Below are 15,857 nucleotides of genomic sequence, written 5' to 3' on the forward strand. Positions count from 1 at the left end.
GAAAAATTTTGCTACCTTATAATGTTTTGAAAGCTTTTTAGTCTAGAATTTGCAGAAAAAAATAGTATCACAAAACTTCTTTATTATATATAATTTTTTATTTCAATAAAAATAATGACAATCTGAGTTAAAAACATGTATATAAAAGTGTTCTCAATTTGATAGTAAAATTAAAACTAAATAATATTTTAATAGTTAACTCTATATTTTAAATTATAAAAAATTCACCACTATTTGTTAAATTTATTATTATGGGCTAATGAAATGGAAGGCTCACTAAGAACTGGATCGGTAAGACAACTAGTGGAGACTGAAAGAAGATAGGCCCAAATAATTGGTTGAAAGCCTTATATAAATATGGAAAAACCCTAATCTTTCAGTCTTCGTTATCTTATTGAAGCATTTCGCCTACGATTTTGACAGAGACTGAAAAATGAAGTACAACCCTAGAGTTACTAGCTCTCGCCGGAAGAACAGGAAGGCCCATTTCACGGCGCCTTCCAGCGTCCGAAGGGTCCTGATGAGCGCACCGCTATCATCAGACCTCAGGACGAAGTACAACGTCCGATCTATGCCCGTTCGTAAGGATGACGAGGTTCAAATCGTTAGAGGAACATTCAAGGGTCGAGAGGGAAAGATCGTGCAGGTTTACCGGAGGAAATGGGTTATCCACATCGAAAGAATCACAAGGGAGAAGGTAAACGGATCGACTGTTAACGTTGGTATCAATCCGTCCAAGGTTCTCATCACTAAGCTCCGCCTCGACAAGGACCGTAAGTCTCTTCTTGACCGCAAGGCAAAGGGTCGCGCTGCTGCTGATAAGGACAAGGGCACCAAGTTCACAGCTGAAGATGTCATGCAGAACATTGACTAAATTTGACCTTCCGGTTGAGGTTCTTTCTTCTAGCTTGTTTATTTTTTATCTCAAAATTAGCAGAAACCCTAATGAGTCTTTGATTTTATTTTTGTTATTTTGATAAGAAACGACTGTACTTTCAGATTTTGGGTTCATTTGTCTCAGAGTTTTTATATTTCATATATGTTTCTTACTTATTTCTTATTGTTTATCTGATCATGAGTCTTTACTTGAATTTGTTTTGGGTATTCATTTCACAAGAATGATTATATGATCCTGACATTTATGAAGTTGGTATGGAGCTTATCTTGAAGTAAATAGGGTGCATTCATTATTAAAAATATCAAACTGAAATCTAAGTCATTGTAATTGGATGTTGATGTAATAGTTTCAGTTCTCATTTTGTTGTGCTAGCTATCAAATAAGTCAGTATTAAAGCTTTGAGAAATATATTGAAGTAAATGATCCTTTAGAATCCTCAATTGGCATGCATTTTGAATATCTATTGTTGTGTCCCTTGAACAAGAATGTTAATCGCAACTAGAATCAACAAGAAGGAAGATTTATGGTAGGTAGAAGACAAGAAATATATTAGAGATTGATTGAATCTGAATTGGGTAGAGCAACCGACTTCTCCCCAAGAGCCTTCCAAGGAATCCCCGGGTTTCTGTTGAGCTCCTAATAGCTCTCTTTGATTCATTTTAAAACAGACTTTTCAAGTACTTAAATATTATTTAACGAACCATGATCCATGTAGTAACTTTTGAGTCCATTCAATTTGAATCGGTATTTTATCCATTACTTTTTGGACAGTTTATTTGTGAAAATTTATTTGTGAAAATGTATGTAAAGCCAAAAAATGAGTTACATTTTAAATTGGGTTAAGTTCTAATTGTTCAAGTTAGCTAAGCCCTATCTGGCCACCGCAGGAGCAACGGTTCATGGCCGTTAACTTTTTTAGGAGTTAGCATTCAGAATCTGAATTGATCTTTGAGGAACATTCTTCCTTAGAAATCAGAAATTATTACTCATATTTACCTGTCTGTTACTCTAATCATGTAAAGTTATATATGGTTATCTAATTAACCATTCACTACTACCAACTTAAATTACCAACTTGCAGAAGCTTTTATAATCCCTGTGTATATGCATTGTGGGTAGGGTTTATCTCTTCTATAAGTCAATCCAAATCCAATTTAGCAACTCATAGAGGGATTTTAAATTTTTTTTGAGTCTCTTTAATTTGATTTTATGATTGTGTTTATTTTTTTAATGCAACGACACTATATCTGTTTTGAATTGATAAAATAGATCAGAGAATGCAGTAGAGTGTTCTATTCATGGTTTTAAACACTAAATTGTTAATGATGATGAACAAGTTTGCTTAAATGTCAGAAAACAAGGTTGTAGCATTTGAAAATTAATTTGAGTTTCTATAATTCTTTCTTGCAAGGATTATTCTCTATTCTAGTAAATAGACAAGGGAAAAAAACTTTGCAGTTTGCACATATCTCGTAATCGGCCACAATCTGTTTTTTTTTAATTTTAATTTTAATTTCGATTGGGTTCATTAATTAATAGTAAAAAGGTGCCCTACTTATTTTTATTTTGGAGATCCACATTTCTGATTTGGTTATTTATTATTTTTATTACCAATTATTAGGGGTGTTTATCGGTTTTCGAGTTTTCGGTTCGAATTCTTCGAATTTTTATTTTTTTTAATTAAATTCGAAAACTGAACCGATTTGAATAAATTCGAATTCGGTCGGATATTCGGTTTAGATCAAATATAGAACATCACTTACCCATAAAAGAGTTAACAAAATAAATAAGTTGTTAAAGAGATCTTATCTACTTAAATTATAAAAAAATATATATAAATCACGCAAGCCTAGCTTAGTGACTAACGCTAATATATATTCGAGAAATGAACGACGAAAGTAAAACAGTGTCGACGACAACAATATATGACGGTTAAAAGGTGTGGACAGCTAGAGAAAGCGGAAAATGAACGAGGGATTATGGATTCAGTGTAGGGATCTAGTAAGAGACCCTGATAATTTAATATGTAATATGTTATATATTATATAATAAAAATAAATAATAAAAATGAATTCGGTTTTCGGTTTGGTTTTCGAGTTGAAACATAAACTCGAAAATTAAACCGAAAACCTTATTTGAATTCGAATCGGTTTAAAATTCGATTCGAAAACTGAAAATATAATTCGAATTCGGTGAATTTGAATTCGGTCGGATATTCGGTTCAGACCAAATAGAACACCTTATCAATTATTAATTAATCCATCTTCATCTACAATTATGATTTTCTAGCTTATTTCATGTTTTTTTTTGTTTTTTTAAGATTTTGTTTGATAAAAATATAATTTATTTGAGTTTTTAATTATTGAAATGATTTTTTAATTTAAAATTTAAATTTAATAAAAATTAAGTAAGGGTATTTTTTTTTAATACTTAAAATAAGTAATTTAATAATTATAATAATATAACAATTAATTTACAATCAGTTTTGTCCATCTAAACTTTCTTAATCAATATATGCATACATAATTAGGACAATATATGGTTTAAAAAGTGTCATCTTCTTGTTGCCATTGATTTTCACAGAAGTGAAACATGCTGCTTTACTATCTATAGATTTCGGAATTGAAATCTGATATCACCGCAACTCTAAATTATTTTTGACTAACATTATAATTCAATTAAATAAATATTTAAATGTTAAGTATTTAGATTAAATACATTAATTTAGTTTTGACAAGGAAGTCACTCACATCAAAGATGGTTTATTTTTGTCAATTCAAATACATTGATGATATTCACCCATCTTAAGTTCAAAGTAAAACTATTAAACAATATTGTCTCTTTTGACTCCTCTTCTTTAAACATTTTAAACTTGATGACCATCAATTGTCTAATCCGTTTATCTGTCGGAGTTTCTACAATGTCTCAGGTTAGTTTTTACTGTCAATTCATGCAAATGTTCTAATCGGAAGCATTTAAGGTATTCTTAGATATTTTCAACATATCCTTCATAATGGAATTTTCTTCTTCCAAATTCTCACCACTTTCGTTGCCTACTCTGAGGTTGACTAGACAAGATATTTTAATAATTGTTGTTCAACATTGTTGGTGCAATAGGGAAAGACAATAATCATCGACGGGGAGAACTGCACAACAGTGGGCATGGCCACTTCCCACGTTACTTAGGAAGTCGAGCTCAACGGCTTCTAGATCAATACCATCGAGGTTTAAGGTACTTATCTTTTAGAACCTGATTTTTGCATTTACGGGCCACCCATAATAAATTTGATGAACAAAATGCATTACAATTGGAGAATGGGCCTAGACTTATACGGGATAGGTACTAAGACCCCTATATCTCTAGGCGGTCAAAACAATACAACGGGATTAGGATATGTCCATACCCAGGGGCCAGGGAAGAGGAAATATACACAATCATTCTCGCACCCCCTTCAAAGCCACACTAGTACTAAATGGTCCATTCATTAAAACAGCCGAGAATGTATTGTTATGTGGATTTCCAAAACATTTTTCTCTGCCCAACAACCCGCAAGTGCCTCCATGGCCTTGAAATATTTTATGATTGCTCGTTTAAATCTGACGTTCCTATTTCTATTAATAGGCAAGTAGGAGAAGCAGAGTACGAGCTCACTAAAGAACTTGGAGAACTATTCCGAGAGTAGGACAAGCCCGAGCAGCTCAAGAAGCCAACATCAAGCATCCTTCGATCTTGCTCCCAGGAAGCCGTCCCAGACTTGCTAATCTTCTCGGACTCTAATAATTTGAGTGACAAAGATGACACGTTCACATCCAAACGAGTCGCTCGATCTACCAAAGCCCAAACTATTAACACGGAAAAGACTATAATCGAAGAGGTTGTGTCTGAGCGATTCACGGAAGAAGGACATCCAACTTCTTCTTCTACTGCTTCTATCAATTTTCTCATGACCATGTGAGGCATCGATTGAGAGATTGTCCAGCATCATATTCTGTTTTAGACCTGTAAGATCAGCTAATGACCGAAAGTCCTTAACACCTTGACCGAGAGGCTCCGGTACTCAGATTGAGAGCTCTCGAGACTAGGCCGAGGGTCTTTGAACCCGACCGATAAAATGAGACCCAAACCTTAGGACTACGACCCTAAGGCTTGTTTGGTTCCACTTTTCAAAATTCAAAATTATTTTTGTAATTTTGGGACTCCAAAATATTTTCTAAAAATCCCAAACAATTATAAAATGTATTTTAAATATTTTTGAGATATTTCCATAAATCTTTTTTAACAAGGGCTTGTTTGGTGTTTATTTCTATACACCAACGCCTTAAAAAATGCCTAATATTCTTTAGGTATTTCCACCCTAATTATCATCCACAACAGGTATCCGCATTTAAATATTGATGTTTCAGTTTTTTTTTTTAGGGAAAAAGGATTTAGCGTCATTTCATTAAAAATTCCCAAAAATGGGAAAAAAACTCAGGAGTTTAAGAGATCATTCTAGACAGGCCTAAAATGATTTTGAAGTCGTAACATTCTGAATAAAAGCTAAAAAGCTAAAAACGTAAATGAATTATCTAATTACATTGTTTTCAATTCTAGTGAGTTTAAAAAACGGTAAATTCCAGTTTTTACAAATATTATAGTTCTGCTCCGTGCTTGGAATTCTTGTCCACGTTCCCATGAGGGCGCTGCAATCCGATACAATATCTTTCCATAACTCTTCAACGCTCCTTTAAATAAACACTAAACATAATTTAAATAACACTAAACATAGAAGAATGACTAGGACTAAAAGAATAATTGGTTAAAACTCAAACGTTATACAACCGATTTTCAAAAATTCAATTTTATAAGTAGAGACCGTTTTCAGACGGGTACGGAGGACGAAACGCGAAAACTCTTTCCCGAGTATCACCAAACTTCGAACTAGAAACGAAACTCTGGTATAAAATACGTTTGTACATGTACATCTTTTTATTAATTTTTCTAAAATCAATTGTTGACTCTGTCTTCAAATAAATAATATTTCTTAAATTAATTAATTTAAAAAACGGATTTCAAATTAAATCGTCCTTTGATTATAACAAATCCCTAGATTATTAAAGTTTGAATAAAATTAATTATTTTTACATAATTAATTTTAAAAGCTGACAAATACTATCAAAATCTTTTCAAATAATGTTTTATTTTAAAAGATATCTAACACGCAAATCAATGTTGAAACCATCGAACCTAAGCCACCCCAGTTCTCCCGTATTGCCACGTATTACTTTTCTACTTACATAATCTTTAGTTATAGACAATAAAATTAAGATCATTATCTAGACTTGCAAACATAAAGTAATATACATCATCATCAACAAATAAGGATATTGTTGGAATTAAACTAATTCCATTATTTAAATTAAAATGATATTTTGGAAAATGAAATTCACACGAAATTCAAATGTGAATTATTGGTAAAATTTAATTTAAATGAAATTCACACCAAATTCAAATATGAAGTAATTGTGAAATTTAATCCAAATGAAATTCATACCAAATTCAAATGTAAAATAATGTGAAATTAATTCAAAAGAAATTCACACCAAATTCAAATGTGAATTAAGGTAAAATTAATTCAAATGAAATTCACATCAAATTCATTGTGAATTAAGGTAAAATTTTATTTTTTTGGGAAAATTATTTAAGGTGAAATTTAATTCAAATGTAAATGAATTTTGCGAATTGTTACGATTAACATTAATGTATTGAATGATGAAATGAACAAATGGTTTTAATTGCTATTGTAACTACAAAATACTTATTGTTGGATGTAACTTGCAAAGATGATGAAAAGGCAAACAAGGATAATCGTTGGATGGATGGATGATGGATTAGTGGTCGTTGGATTAAATAATTGATTATGAGTTTAATTTTCAACTATAAATATCCCTTCACCCTGTATTCCTCTCCACACATTATCTTATCACTTATCACTCTAGAATTCTAAACGTCTTTCCTTGTTCCTTTGAGTGTTCTTGAGTGTGTTCTTGAAGTTTCTTGACTCGACCATTTCTGTGCGAAACCCGGTGATTGTGATTCGGGTAATTATTCTAGTTCGTTGTTGTAGTAGTTTTTCTGTGCTAAATTATTGTAAGTTCCTTTGTACCCTAGAAAGCAGCCACCGACGAAACTCTCCAACACAAACGGGATACGTTAAAACTGTTTTAAGGGAACTGTGATTTCACAGGCCTCAGAGCAAACAATAAGACTTTTTCTTCACCTCATTAAATAATTTATTGTATTTATTCTATTATCAATGTATTGTATTTATATAATATTTAAGTGTAATTGTTACGAGATAAGATTACCAACAGATATAAGATAATATGTAAAGAGAGGTGATTGAAGATAATTACCGTCGTTGTAGCGCTTGACCACGTATTGCTCCATCTGTAAATCGTAGTTATTCATTCCGAGATGGACTTCAGCTGCCAACATAGAATAAGTTAGATAAAAAAGATGGGTAGGAGAATGGAGGCTTTGAAGCAAGAAGTCAAATTAGAGACTAAGAGTCTAAGTTAGGATCCCTACCTCACAACATTCCCTAAATCAAACAAATCAGTCAGATCAGAAAGTTAGACAATCTGGTCATTATTACACTACCACGATGAATACTTGAACAAATCACTGAAATTCATTTTCCTCAACTCTTTCAACTAATTAATTCTTTCAAATAAAAGAAATCACAAATCATAATATATAACATCATACTTGAATGGAAAATTTCAATCCATTGATTGTCTTTCCATTTTCATTTAGTAATGTCGTTATTGCATAAACCACTACTCATCTTGTCGCAGCCTCCCTGCCCAATGATCCCCAAATCCTAATAATAATATCATATTGGAATACCTTATTTTTGTAAGATGACAATTGAAAATAAATACAATCAAAATATTAAACATTAAAATCAAGAGATTTGTGATAAACAAAAGAATGTCGTTGTTTATCACAAATCTCTTGTCTGAAGGAGTGTATGATATCATCTAAATATTTTTGTTTGAAAAATACTCTGATGGCTACATCCTGCCAGAGAAGGATGAATCAGTTTCTGTAAGGGAGAATTTGTAGAAATTGAATGACCCGTTACTTTTAACATTGAAAAAAAGAGAGAACAATTAAACATGTATGAAGATAAAAATGAGGATTGAAATGGAGCTAGACAAACATACTAATCCATTTCACAAAGCATGGTAGACAGTGCCACAAGAACCTGCAATAATGTTTATTTTCATATTAGTACCAATAAGAATAATATATGAACAATTATCCCAACTTACTAATATGCTATATTACTATCATGTGCAACTAAAATCAATATATTGAAACCTCTAACCATTGACTCACAAATTTTGGCTTTTAGAATGAGCACATACACACATAAGTAAACTAATTTTTATTTTTATTTTATATAGTTCAACTTAGGATGTTCTTAGTGGGAATCGAACCGGTGACCTTTGGTCTTTTAGATAAGCCTCTTGATACTTGAATTACTCCAACTAATCTATATATATATATATATAATGATGCTTAATTTTTAAAGTGTCCGGATTGCCGGGTCGAGAGATGTGGTTAATTTGGATATATGTGAGAGTAAATAGATACTTGAGTCGGATTGTGGGTTGACCCGCCCATAAACTTAAAACGGTTAAAAAAATTTTAAAAATGATATAGGTATGGTTCGAACTTACAACCTAACAAAACAAGTACAACTTTTTAACAAACTAGGCTAATAACACTTTATATTTTAAATTCAACCCAAATTTTGATAAACGCGTGACATTTTAACAATATAAGTTCAACTTTTTAACTAACTAATCTATATATATATAATGATGCTTAATTTTTAAAGTGTCTATATTGCGGGTCAAGAGCTATGGTTAATTTGGATATATGTGAGAGTAAATGGATACTTGGGTCGGATTGTAGGTTGACCCGCCCATAAACTTAAAACAGTTAAAAATAAAATTAAAAATATTATAGGTATGGTTTGAACTTGCAACCTAACAAAACAAGTACAACCTTTTAACCAACTAAGCTAATAACATTTTATATTTTAAATTCAACCCAAAATTTGATAAACGCGTGACATTTTAACAATATAAGTTCAACTTTTTAACTAACTAATCTATATATATAATAATGCTTAATTTTTAAATTATCCGGAGTGCCGGGTCGAGAGCTGTGGTGAATTTGGATATATGTGAGAGTAAATGGATACTTGGGTCGGATTGTGGGTTGACCCGCCCATACAATTTTTACCGTAATATTTTTTTCACGATTTTTTATATTATTACTAGTGCAAATGCACGGGATACATGCTAGTTTAAATTATAATTGTTCTCTCGAATTTGGACTTATTTCCTACAAGTATGTTGTTTTAAGAAACCCTCCATTTCAATTGGTATTTTTTCATGAAAGGAAGACATGAGATAATAATATAGTCTTTCACTAAGATTTTGAATAGCGGTCCCGAATTCAAGTTGATTCTATTTTGCATCTTCCCCAACGAAAGACGATCAAACAATTTTCAATCATGGTCTTTGCGGATAGGAGCATCCATATGATATACAAAAAGAAACTCCAGATATTTGAGATCTTTCTGTTTGAATAAAATCTCAATTCCAACGACGGTTTCATTAGATATCTTACAACTAGAATTCCTCCTTTTTCCGATTCAATTCCTCCACCACCGCGAACCCTAGTTAGAGTCAGACATGCTACACTTTTTAGTTATTAGGAAAATCCAAGTACTCTCTTCCGGATTCAAGAAACAACTCTCGAAGATCTTTTTTCCTTTTGGGAGATACATAAGCGAAACAATCATTAACATTACAGGACGAAGACCAAGACCCGAATGCATCATTTATTGGCTGGTCTATTACCCTAATCACACTATTAAGATAATAACATGTTGTTTGGTCATTCTCTAGGTCCTTATTTAACCATGTCCATATAAAACGTGCGGTTTTATTCATTGATGAACCTTCTTACTGATTGTTCCCTTTCCACGGCCAAGAGAGTCCTTTTTTACCTATCCAACCTTTGACTCTTGATGTAATGATCTTCTGAATCCCAGATTCCCCTACAAAATATGGAACAAAATATATTTCAACTTAAAATTATGGGACAAAAATGAATATTGAAAATATGTGTTTACTAAAGTATACATACATTTACATAATAAATACATTTATATTATCAATACTTCTTTTACTAGAAAATATTATATCACCATTTATTATTATTATCATACCTTTTTTTTTAATTAAATTTTCTCTAGTTAGTTATTCCACTAGTTTTTCATTTGTAATGTTTAAATTTAATAATTAAAAAAATTAAAATGATTTAAAATAGATTTATCAATTAATATAAGTATAAAAACTTTAAAAAGACAATACTGAATAGTAAGGATGATATTTATACCATTATAAATGACTATTAAGATAATAAATGTTGTGGTAATTTATATGATTAAATTTATTTATAATAGTGGACCTTTCTTTTATTTTAAACCCATTAAAAAGTTTAAGTTTATGTAGTTTAGAGTTGGACTGGACACTTATTTTCAGATATGGGATTAATAATTTTGGGCCGGGCCAAGGAGAGTACGCTGAGAGAGAGAAGCTGACTTCTTTTGCAAGAGAAGTGTTTCTTCTTTTAGGGTTTGTTGGTAAATAGTTCATACGACGGACGAAGGTAAGTGAGCATAATGGAATTTGTTCTTGAGGAAGGCAAAACTCTCCCATGGGGGATTCTTCTTCTTCTCTGATTCTGGTTTGTTCCTTTGAAATTTCATTATTCCTCTGCTAGTTTCTTTCATTTTTTCTCGTTGTTTGCGAGTCTTTATACGGAATCAGAGGGAGGCGTTAGAACTCCGCCTCCAACACCAGATCTGAGATTCTTTAACTTCATCCCCAGCCATCTTTCATCAAAATAACCAAAATCTCTTGATTATATCTCTTTCTGTTACATGCAGGTAAATGGGTACATGGGAGAGGATCAGCTTAAGGAAGCACTAGAAGGATCTGATGTAGTTATTCCAGCTGGTGTGCCGAGAAAACCTGGAATTACTTGAGATGATCTGTTCAATATCAATGTCGGCATTGTTAAAACTCTGTGTACTGCTATTGCAAAGTACTGCCCGAATGTGAGTGTAGAGATTTGTCAGATATTGTAATAATAACTTGTTTTGAGGGTAAATCTTGATTTGTGTTATTTAGGCTATTGTGAATATGATTAGCAATCCTGTTAATTCTACTGTCTCCATTGCTGCTGTCATTGTTCTTTATTTACACTAAACTATTTACATACCATAGGACTTTTCATCTTTAAGTAAGATGAATGTTGATGTTCTATATTTTTTTTTTGTGTGTAGAACAATATAATTATGACTAGATTTTTGATTTTTGATTTGCAAAGCTTTGTATCACTAAGAATGTTGTAGATTTATATTTTATTTTTTCTACCTTAGAGCTTAGTTTATATTGTAAGGAAATATTTAACATACTACAAGAATGAAAAACTTACATATAATTGAATAAATGTGCAGATCCAACTGATAGGGAACTTGCAGCCCTAACTGGTAGGCTCATACCTTCTTCAACCTTGGGACAAGTAGTTCCAACCGGAATGATAATGGTTAGTGATCAATGGAAACGAATGCAAAACTAAAAACATGTTTTAACTATTTTTTCCTATGTTGATGGAAAGATGTGTTTTTCATTAGAAATTCTTTGATGGATCTTGATGTTAATTATATGTTAATTATATGTTAATTATATGTTAATTATCATGAATATAATGTTAAAAATTTTCTCTAGTGGTCACCATATTGGAATAATAGTGGCTTGATGGCAAGTATATATATGATATGAATGAGAGATTGATTAACCTTGTTCATTATAGGCAATATGTAATGTTCTTTTAAGATATACATGATGCTGTAGACGAGAAGCTTCTTAATAAGAAAGATTATCTTTTTCAAAAAATACTCTGTTTTAGAGACTGTAGAGTTAGAAGTATATTTATACAATATTGAAGAGGTTAGTCGACTGAAAATAAAGGGTTTCATTCGCCGAAATCTGACATTAATGATTTCTACGATTATATCAAAAAGTCATTTCATAGATGCTAACAAGAGTCAAATTCAGAAAAAATAAGGAGATTAAAAAAAGTATATAAATCTCATGAAAGATTTGTCTGATACTTTTTTTAGCCTCTTTATTTTTTCATTTATTTGACTCTGATTATGTCATTGAAAGCATTCATGTCTGCAGAAGCGGGATGAACCCCTCTATATTCGTCGTATTCGACAAATTTCTTCAATATTGTATATATATGCTCATCACTCAACAATCTTTGAAACATTGGTTTTTTTGAAATTTTTTTTTTCATTTTTATTTTCTTGCAGTCATTATTGTTGTATTATTTTTATTAAGTGCTTTTTCTACATTGATCAAGAAAATTGAATTGAATAGAGTGATGAATCTAATAATTTGACAATGAAATGAGGGTTGCATTGCTTATTAGTTGAGTTTAGAGACAGTTAGAAGAAACATGATTCTTTTGTTTTGTTTGTGTTTTGCTGCTTCCATAGTTGAAACACACTAAGGCTTTGTCATCTACATGTTGAAGTTAAAAATCTTGTTTGTCAAGGTAATAATTGTTGATTGGTGCATCATTGGGGCTTGTTTCTGATCTAGATGATTATATTGAATGCTTCAAGAATTCAACTAAGTTGATATAGTTTAGGCAATGGAAACTAATGCAAAATTATAAACATGTTTTATTTTGACATTTATTAACTATCTTTTCCTATGTTGGTGGCAAGATTTGATTTTCATTAGAAATCCTTTGATTGATCTTGAGATGAACAAAATGATGTTTGTTTCTATGTTTATTATCATGAATATAATGTTAAAGATTTTCTCTAGTGGTCACCATATTGGAATAATAGTGGCTTGATGGCAGGTATATATATATATATATGATATGAATGAGAGATTGATTAACCTCGTTCATTATAGGCAATATGTAATGTTTTTTTAAGATATACATGATGCTGTAGACGAGAAACTTCTTAATAAGTGGCTTGATGGCAGGTATATATATATATATATATATATATGATATTGGAATAATAGTGGCTTGATGGCAGGTATATATATATATATATATATATATATATATATATATATATATATGATATGAATGAGAGATTGATTAACCTCGTTCATTATAGGCAATATGTAATGTTTTTTTAAGATATACATGATGCTGTAGACGAGAAACTTCTTAATAAGAAAGACAATCTTTTTCAAAAAATACTCTGTTTTAGAGATTGTAGAGTTAGAAGTATATATATACAATATTGAAGAGATTAGTCTACTGAAAATAAAGGGTTTCATCCGCTGAAATCTGACATTAATGATTTTTACGATTATATCACAAAGTCATTTCATAGATGCTAACAAAAGTCAAATTCAGAAAAAATAAGGAGATTAAAAAAAGTGTCAGATAAATTTCATGAAAGATTCATAAGATTTGTCTTGATGCTTTTTTTAGCCTCCTTATTTTTTCATTTATTTGACTCTGATTATGTTATTGAAAGCTTTCATGTCTGCAGAAGCGGGATGAACCCCTCTATATTCGTCGTATTTGAAAAATCTCTTCAATATTGTATATATATATATATATATATATATATGCTCCACACCAAAATATTTGAAATAGAGTTTATTTTTGAAAAAAAATTGTCATTTTTATAGTATTATTTTTATTAAGTGCTTTTTCTACATTGATCAAGAAAATTTAATTGAATAGAGTGATGAATCTAATAATTTGACGATGAAGTGAGGATTTAGTAGTTGAGTTTAGAGACAGTTAGAAGAAACATGATTCTTTTGTTTTGTTTGTGTTTTCTGCTTCCATAGTTGAAACACACTAAGGCTTTGTCATCTACATGCTGCAGTTAAAAATCTTGTTTGTCAAGGTAATAATTGTTTATTGGTGCATCATTGGGGCTTGTTTCTGATCTAGATGATGATATTGAATGCTTTCAAAAATTCAATTAAGTTGATATAGTTTAGGCAAATTAGAATAAATAACTTTATTACCTTTTCATAACCCCAAACAAACAATTAGGTTATTTGAAATAATAAAGTGACCAAGGCTGTATTCTTAGGTTTTATCTGATTGCAGTTGTTATATATTTTCAAGATCTATATTGAATGCTTTAAGAATTAAACTCAGATGATATAGTTTAGGAAAATTAAAATAAATAACTTAATTACCTTTTCATAACCCCAAACAAACAATTGGGTTATTTGAAATAATAAAGTGACAAGGCTGTATTCTTAGGTTTTATCTGTTTGCAGCTGTTATATATTTTCAAGATATATATTGTTGAAACTCACATATTTTTCTTCAAATAAGTGACTAGTGTAAGATTCTATGTTTACACAGATCATGAGCAGGCCACCAAGAGATGGAATCCATAAGCATAAGGGTTTAATTTACCAGTTGTTTTTGGTGTTATAAAATGTTGGGAGCACATATCATTATAGTGTAACATCTTATTTTGTTATAAAATGATGGTGGAAGTATATAATGTCTAACTCAACATTATAATTATAATGATGTTCTTTTGTTATTTTAAGTAAAATCTTAGGATAGGTAGATAATGACTTTTTAAATGAAAAAGTATATATATATATATATATATATAACAATAACACCAACACCAACATCGCTTAAGTTTAAAAAGTTCTAGATTAACGGATCCCAACAAAAACGCTTAAGTTTAAAAAGTTTTAGATTAACAGATCCCAACCTAACGCATATGCCCATTTTATGAGACAAGATCGGATTAAATAATTTGTTAACTCGCAAATTATTTCAGCAGGTTATAAAATTATATGAATAGTTACCAAATAATAAATTAAAGGAGATGAAAAGTCTTTTTAGATTATTAGTTTCTATATTTATTAATTTTATTTTAAAATAATTTTATTTTAAAATAATTTTATTTTGATTAAAATATATATTTTTATTTTCTCTATATTAATTATATACATTGTTATTTTATCTCTTTTTTAATTTAATTTAATTATGTATTAGAATTTTAAAATATTTTTATTTTAGCCTTTAATTAAAATTTTTAAATAATTTATTAATAAAATAATTTTATACCTTATAGAGTTAATTAGTTTTTTTTATTCATAGTCTATCTATTCTTCCATTATTTAACATTTTTTTGATTAATTTAATATAATTATATATTAGATTTTAAAAATATTTTTTTGTTTAGTTTTAATTCTAATTTTTAAATAATTTATTAAAAATTTATTTTAAAATATTATTTTCATATTTTTTTTATTATATAATTAATTAATTTTCTTTTATTCAATGTATTTTTATATATTATTCATTATATATTTTATATATTATTTATTAACAATGATTAAATATATATATAATTTTAATTCTCTTCTTCTTTTAATGAGTTCGAGTCCGTCAGGTGACAAGTTCGGCGCTTAGTTAAATAATTATGTGTTTGTTGGCTACATATTTAAGTTATATTTTTTATATAAAATTTTAAATTAAATTCAACAATTATGCAAATTTATAAATAATAAATCGAAAGTGATAGTGCATTTGGGTGTGAATTGCAAATTTAAAAGATGAGAGAATAATTGTTGTTATTTGAGAGTGAAATGTATATGAGACCACATTTTAAATGCTTTATGAATTTGTGGTAGATGGAAATGAACCTCACTTTAAATATTGTTCAAATATTGTTAAATATTAACATTTAAGTATTTTAGAATTTTAATATTTAAGCATTATTTTATATATTGTATGTATTTTATTCATTTATAATTATTATTAAAAACATTATAAGCAACATAAATTTTC

General features: G+C 29.8%; 1 protein-coding gene and 1 long non-coding RNA gene across 2 annotated transcripts; both read left to right on the forward strand.

The window, feature by feature from the left end:
- The first annotated feature begins 374 nt into the window (after positions 1–374).
- On the forward strand, positions 375–1,051 carry LOC124914628 (60S ribosomal protein L26-1-like). Its single transcript, XM_047455219.1, has one exon. It carries the CDS (start codon positions 434–436, stop codon positions 872–874), a length of 441 nt encoding a protein of 146 aa, XP_047311175.1. The 5' UTR covers positions 375–433; the 3' UTR covers positions 875–1,051.
- Positions 1,052–10,637: 9,586 nt separating this feature from the next.
- Positions 10,638–11,604, forward strand: LOC124913877. The gene is made up of 3 exons (XR_007096787.1): positions 10,638–10,715; positions 10,918–11,088; positions 11,491–11,604. It is a non-coding gene; the product is annotated as an uncharacterized LOC124913877 (long non-coding RNA).
- Positions 11,605–15,857: the final 4,253 nt, after the last annotated feature.

The sequence above is a fragment of the Impatiens glandulifera genome, chromosome 9 (assembly GCF_907164915.1).
Source record: "Impatiens glandulifera chromosome 9, dImpGla2.1, whole genome shotgun sequence".
Lineage (NCBI taxonomy): Eukaryota > Viridiplantae > Streptophyta > Magnoliopsida > Ericales > Balsaminaceae > Impatiens > Impatiens glandulifera.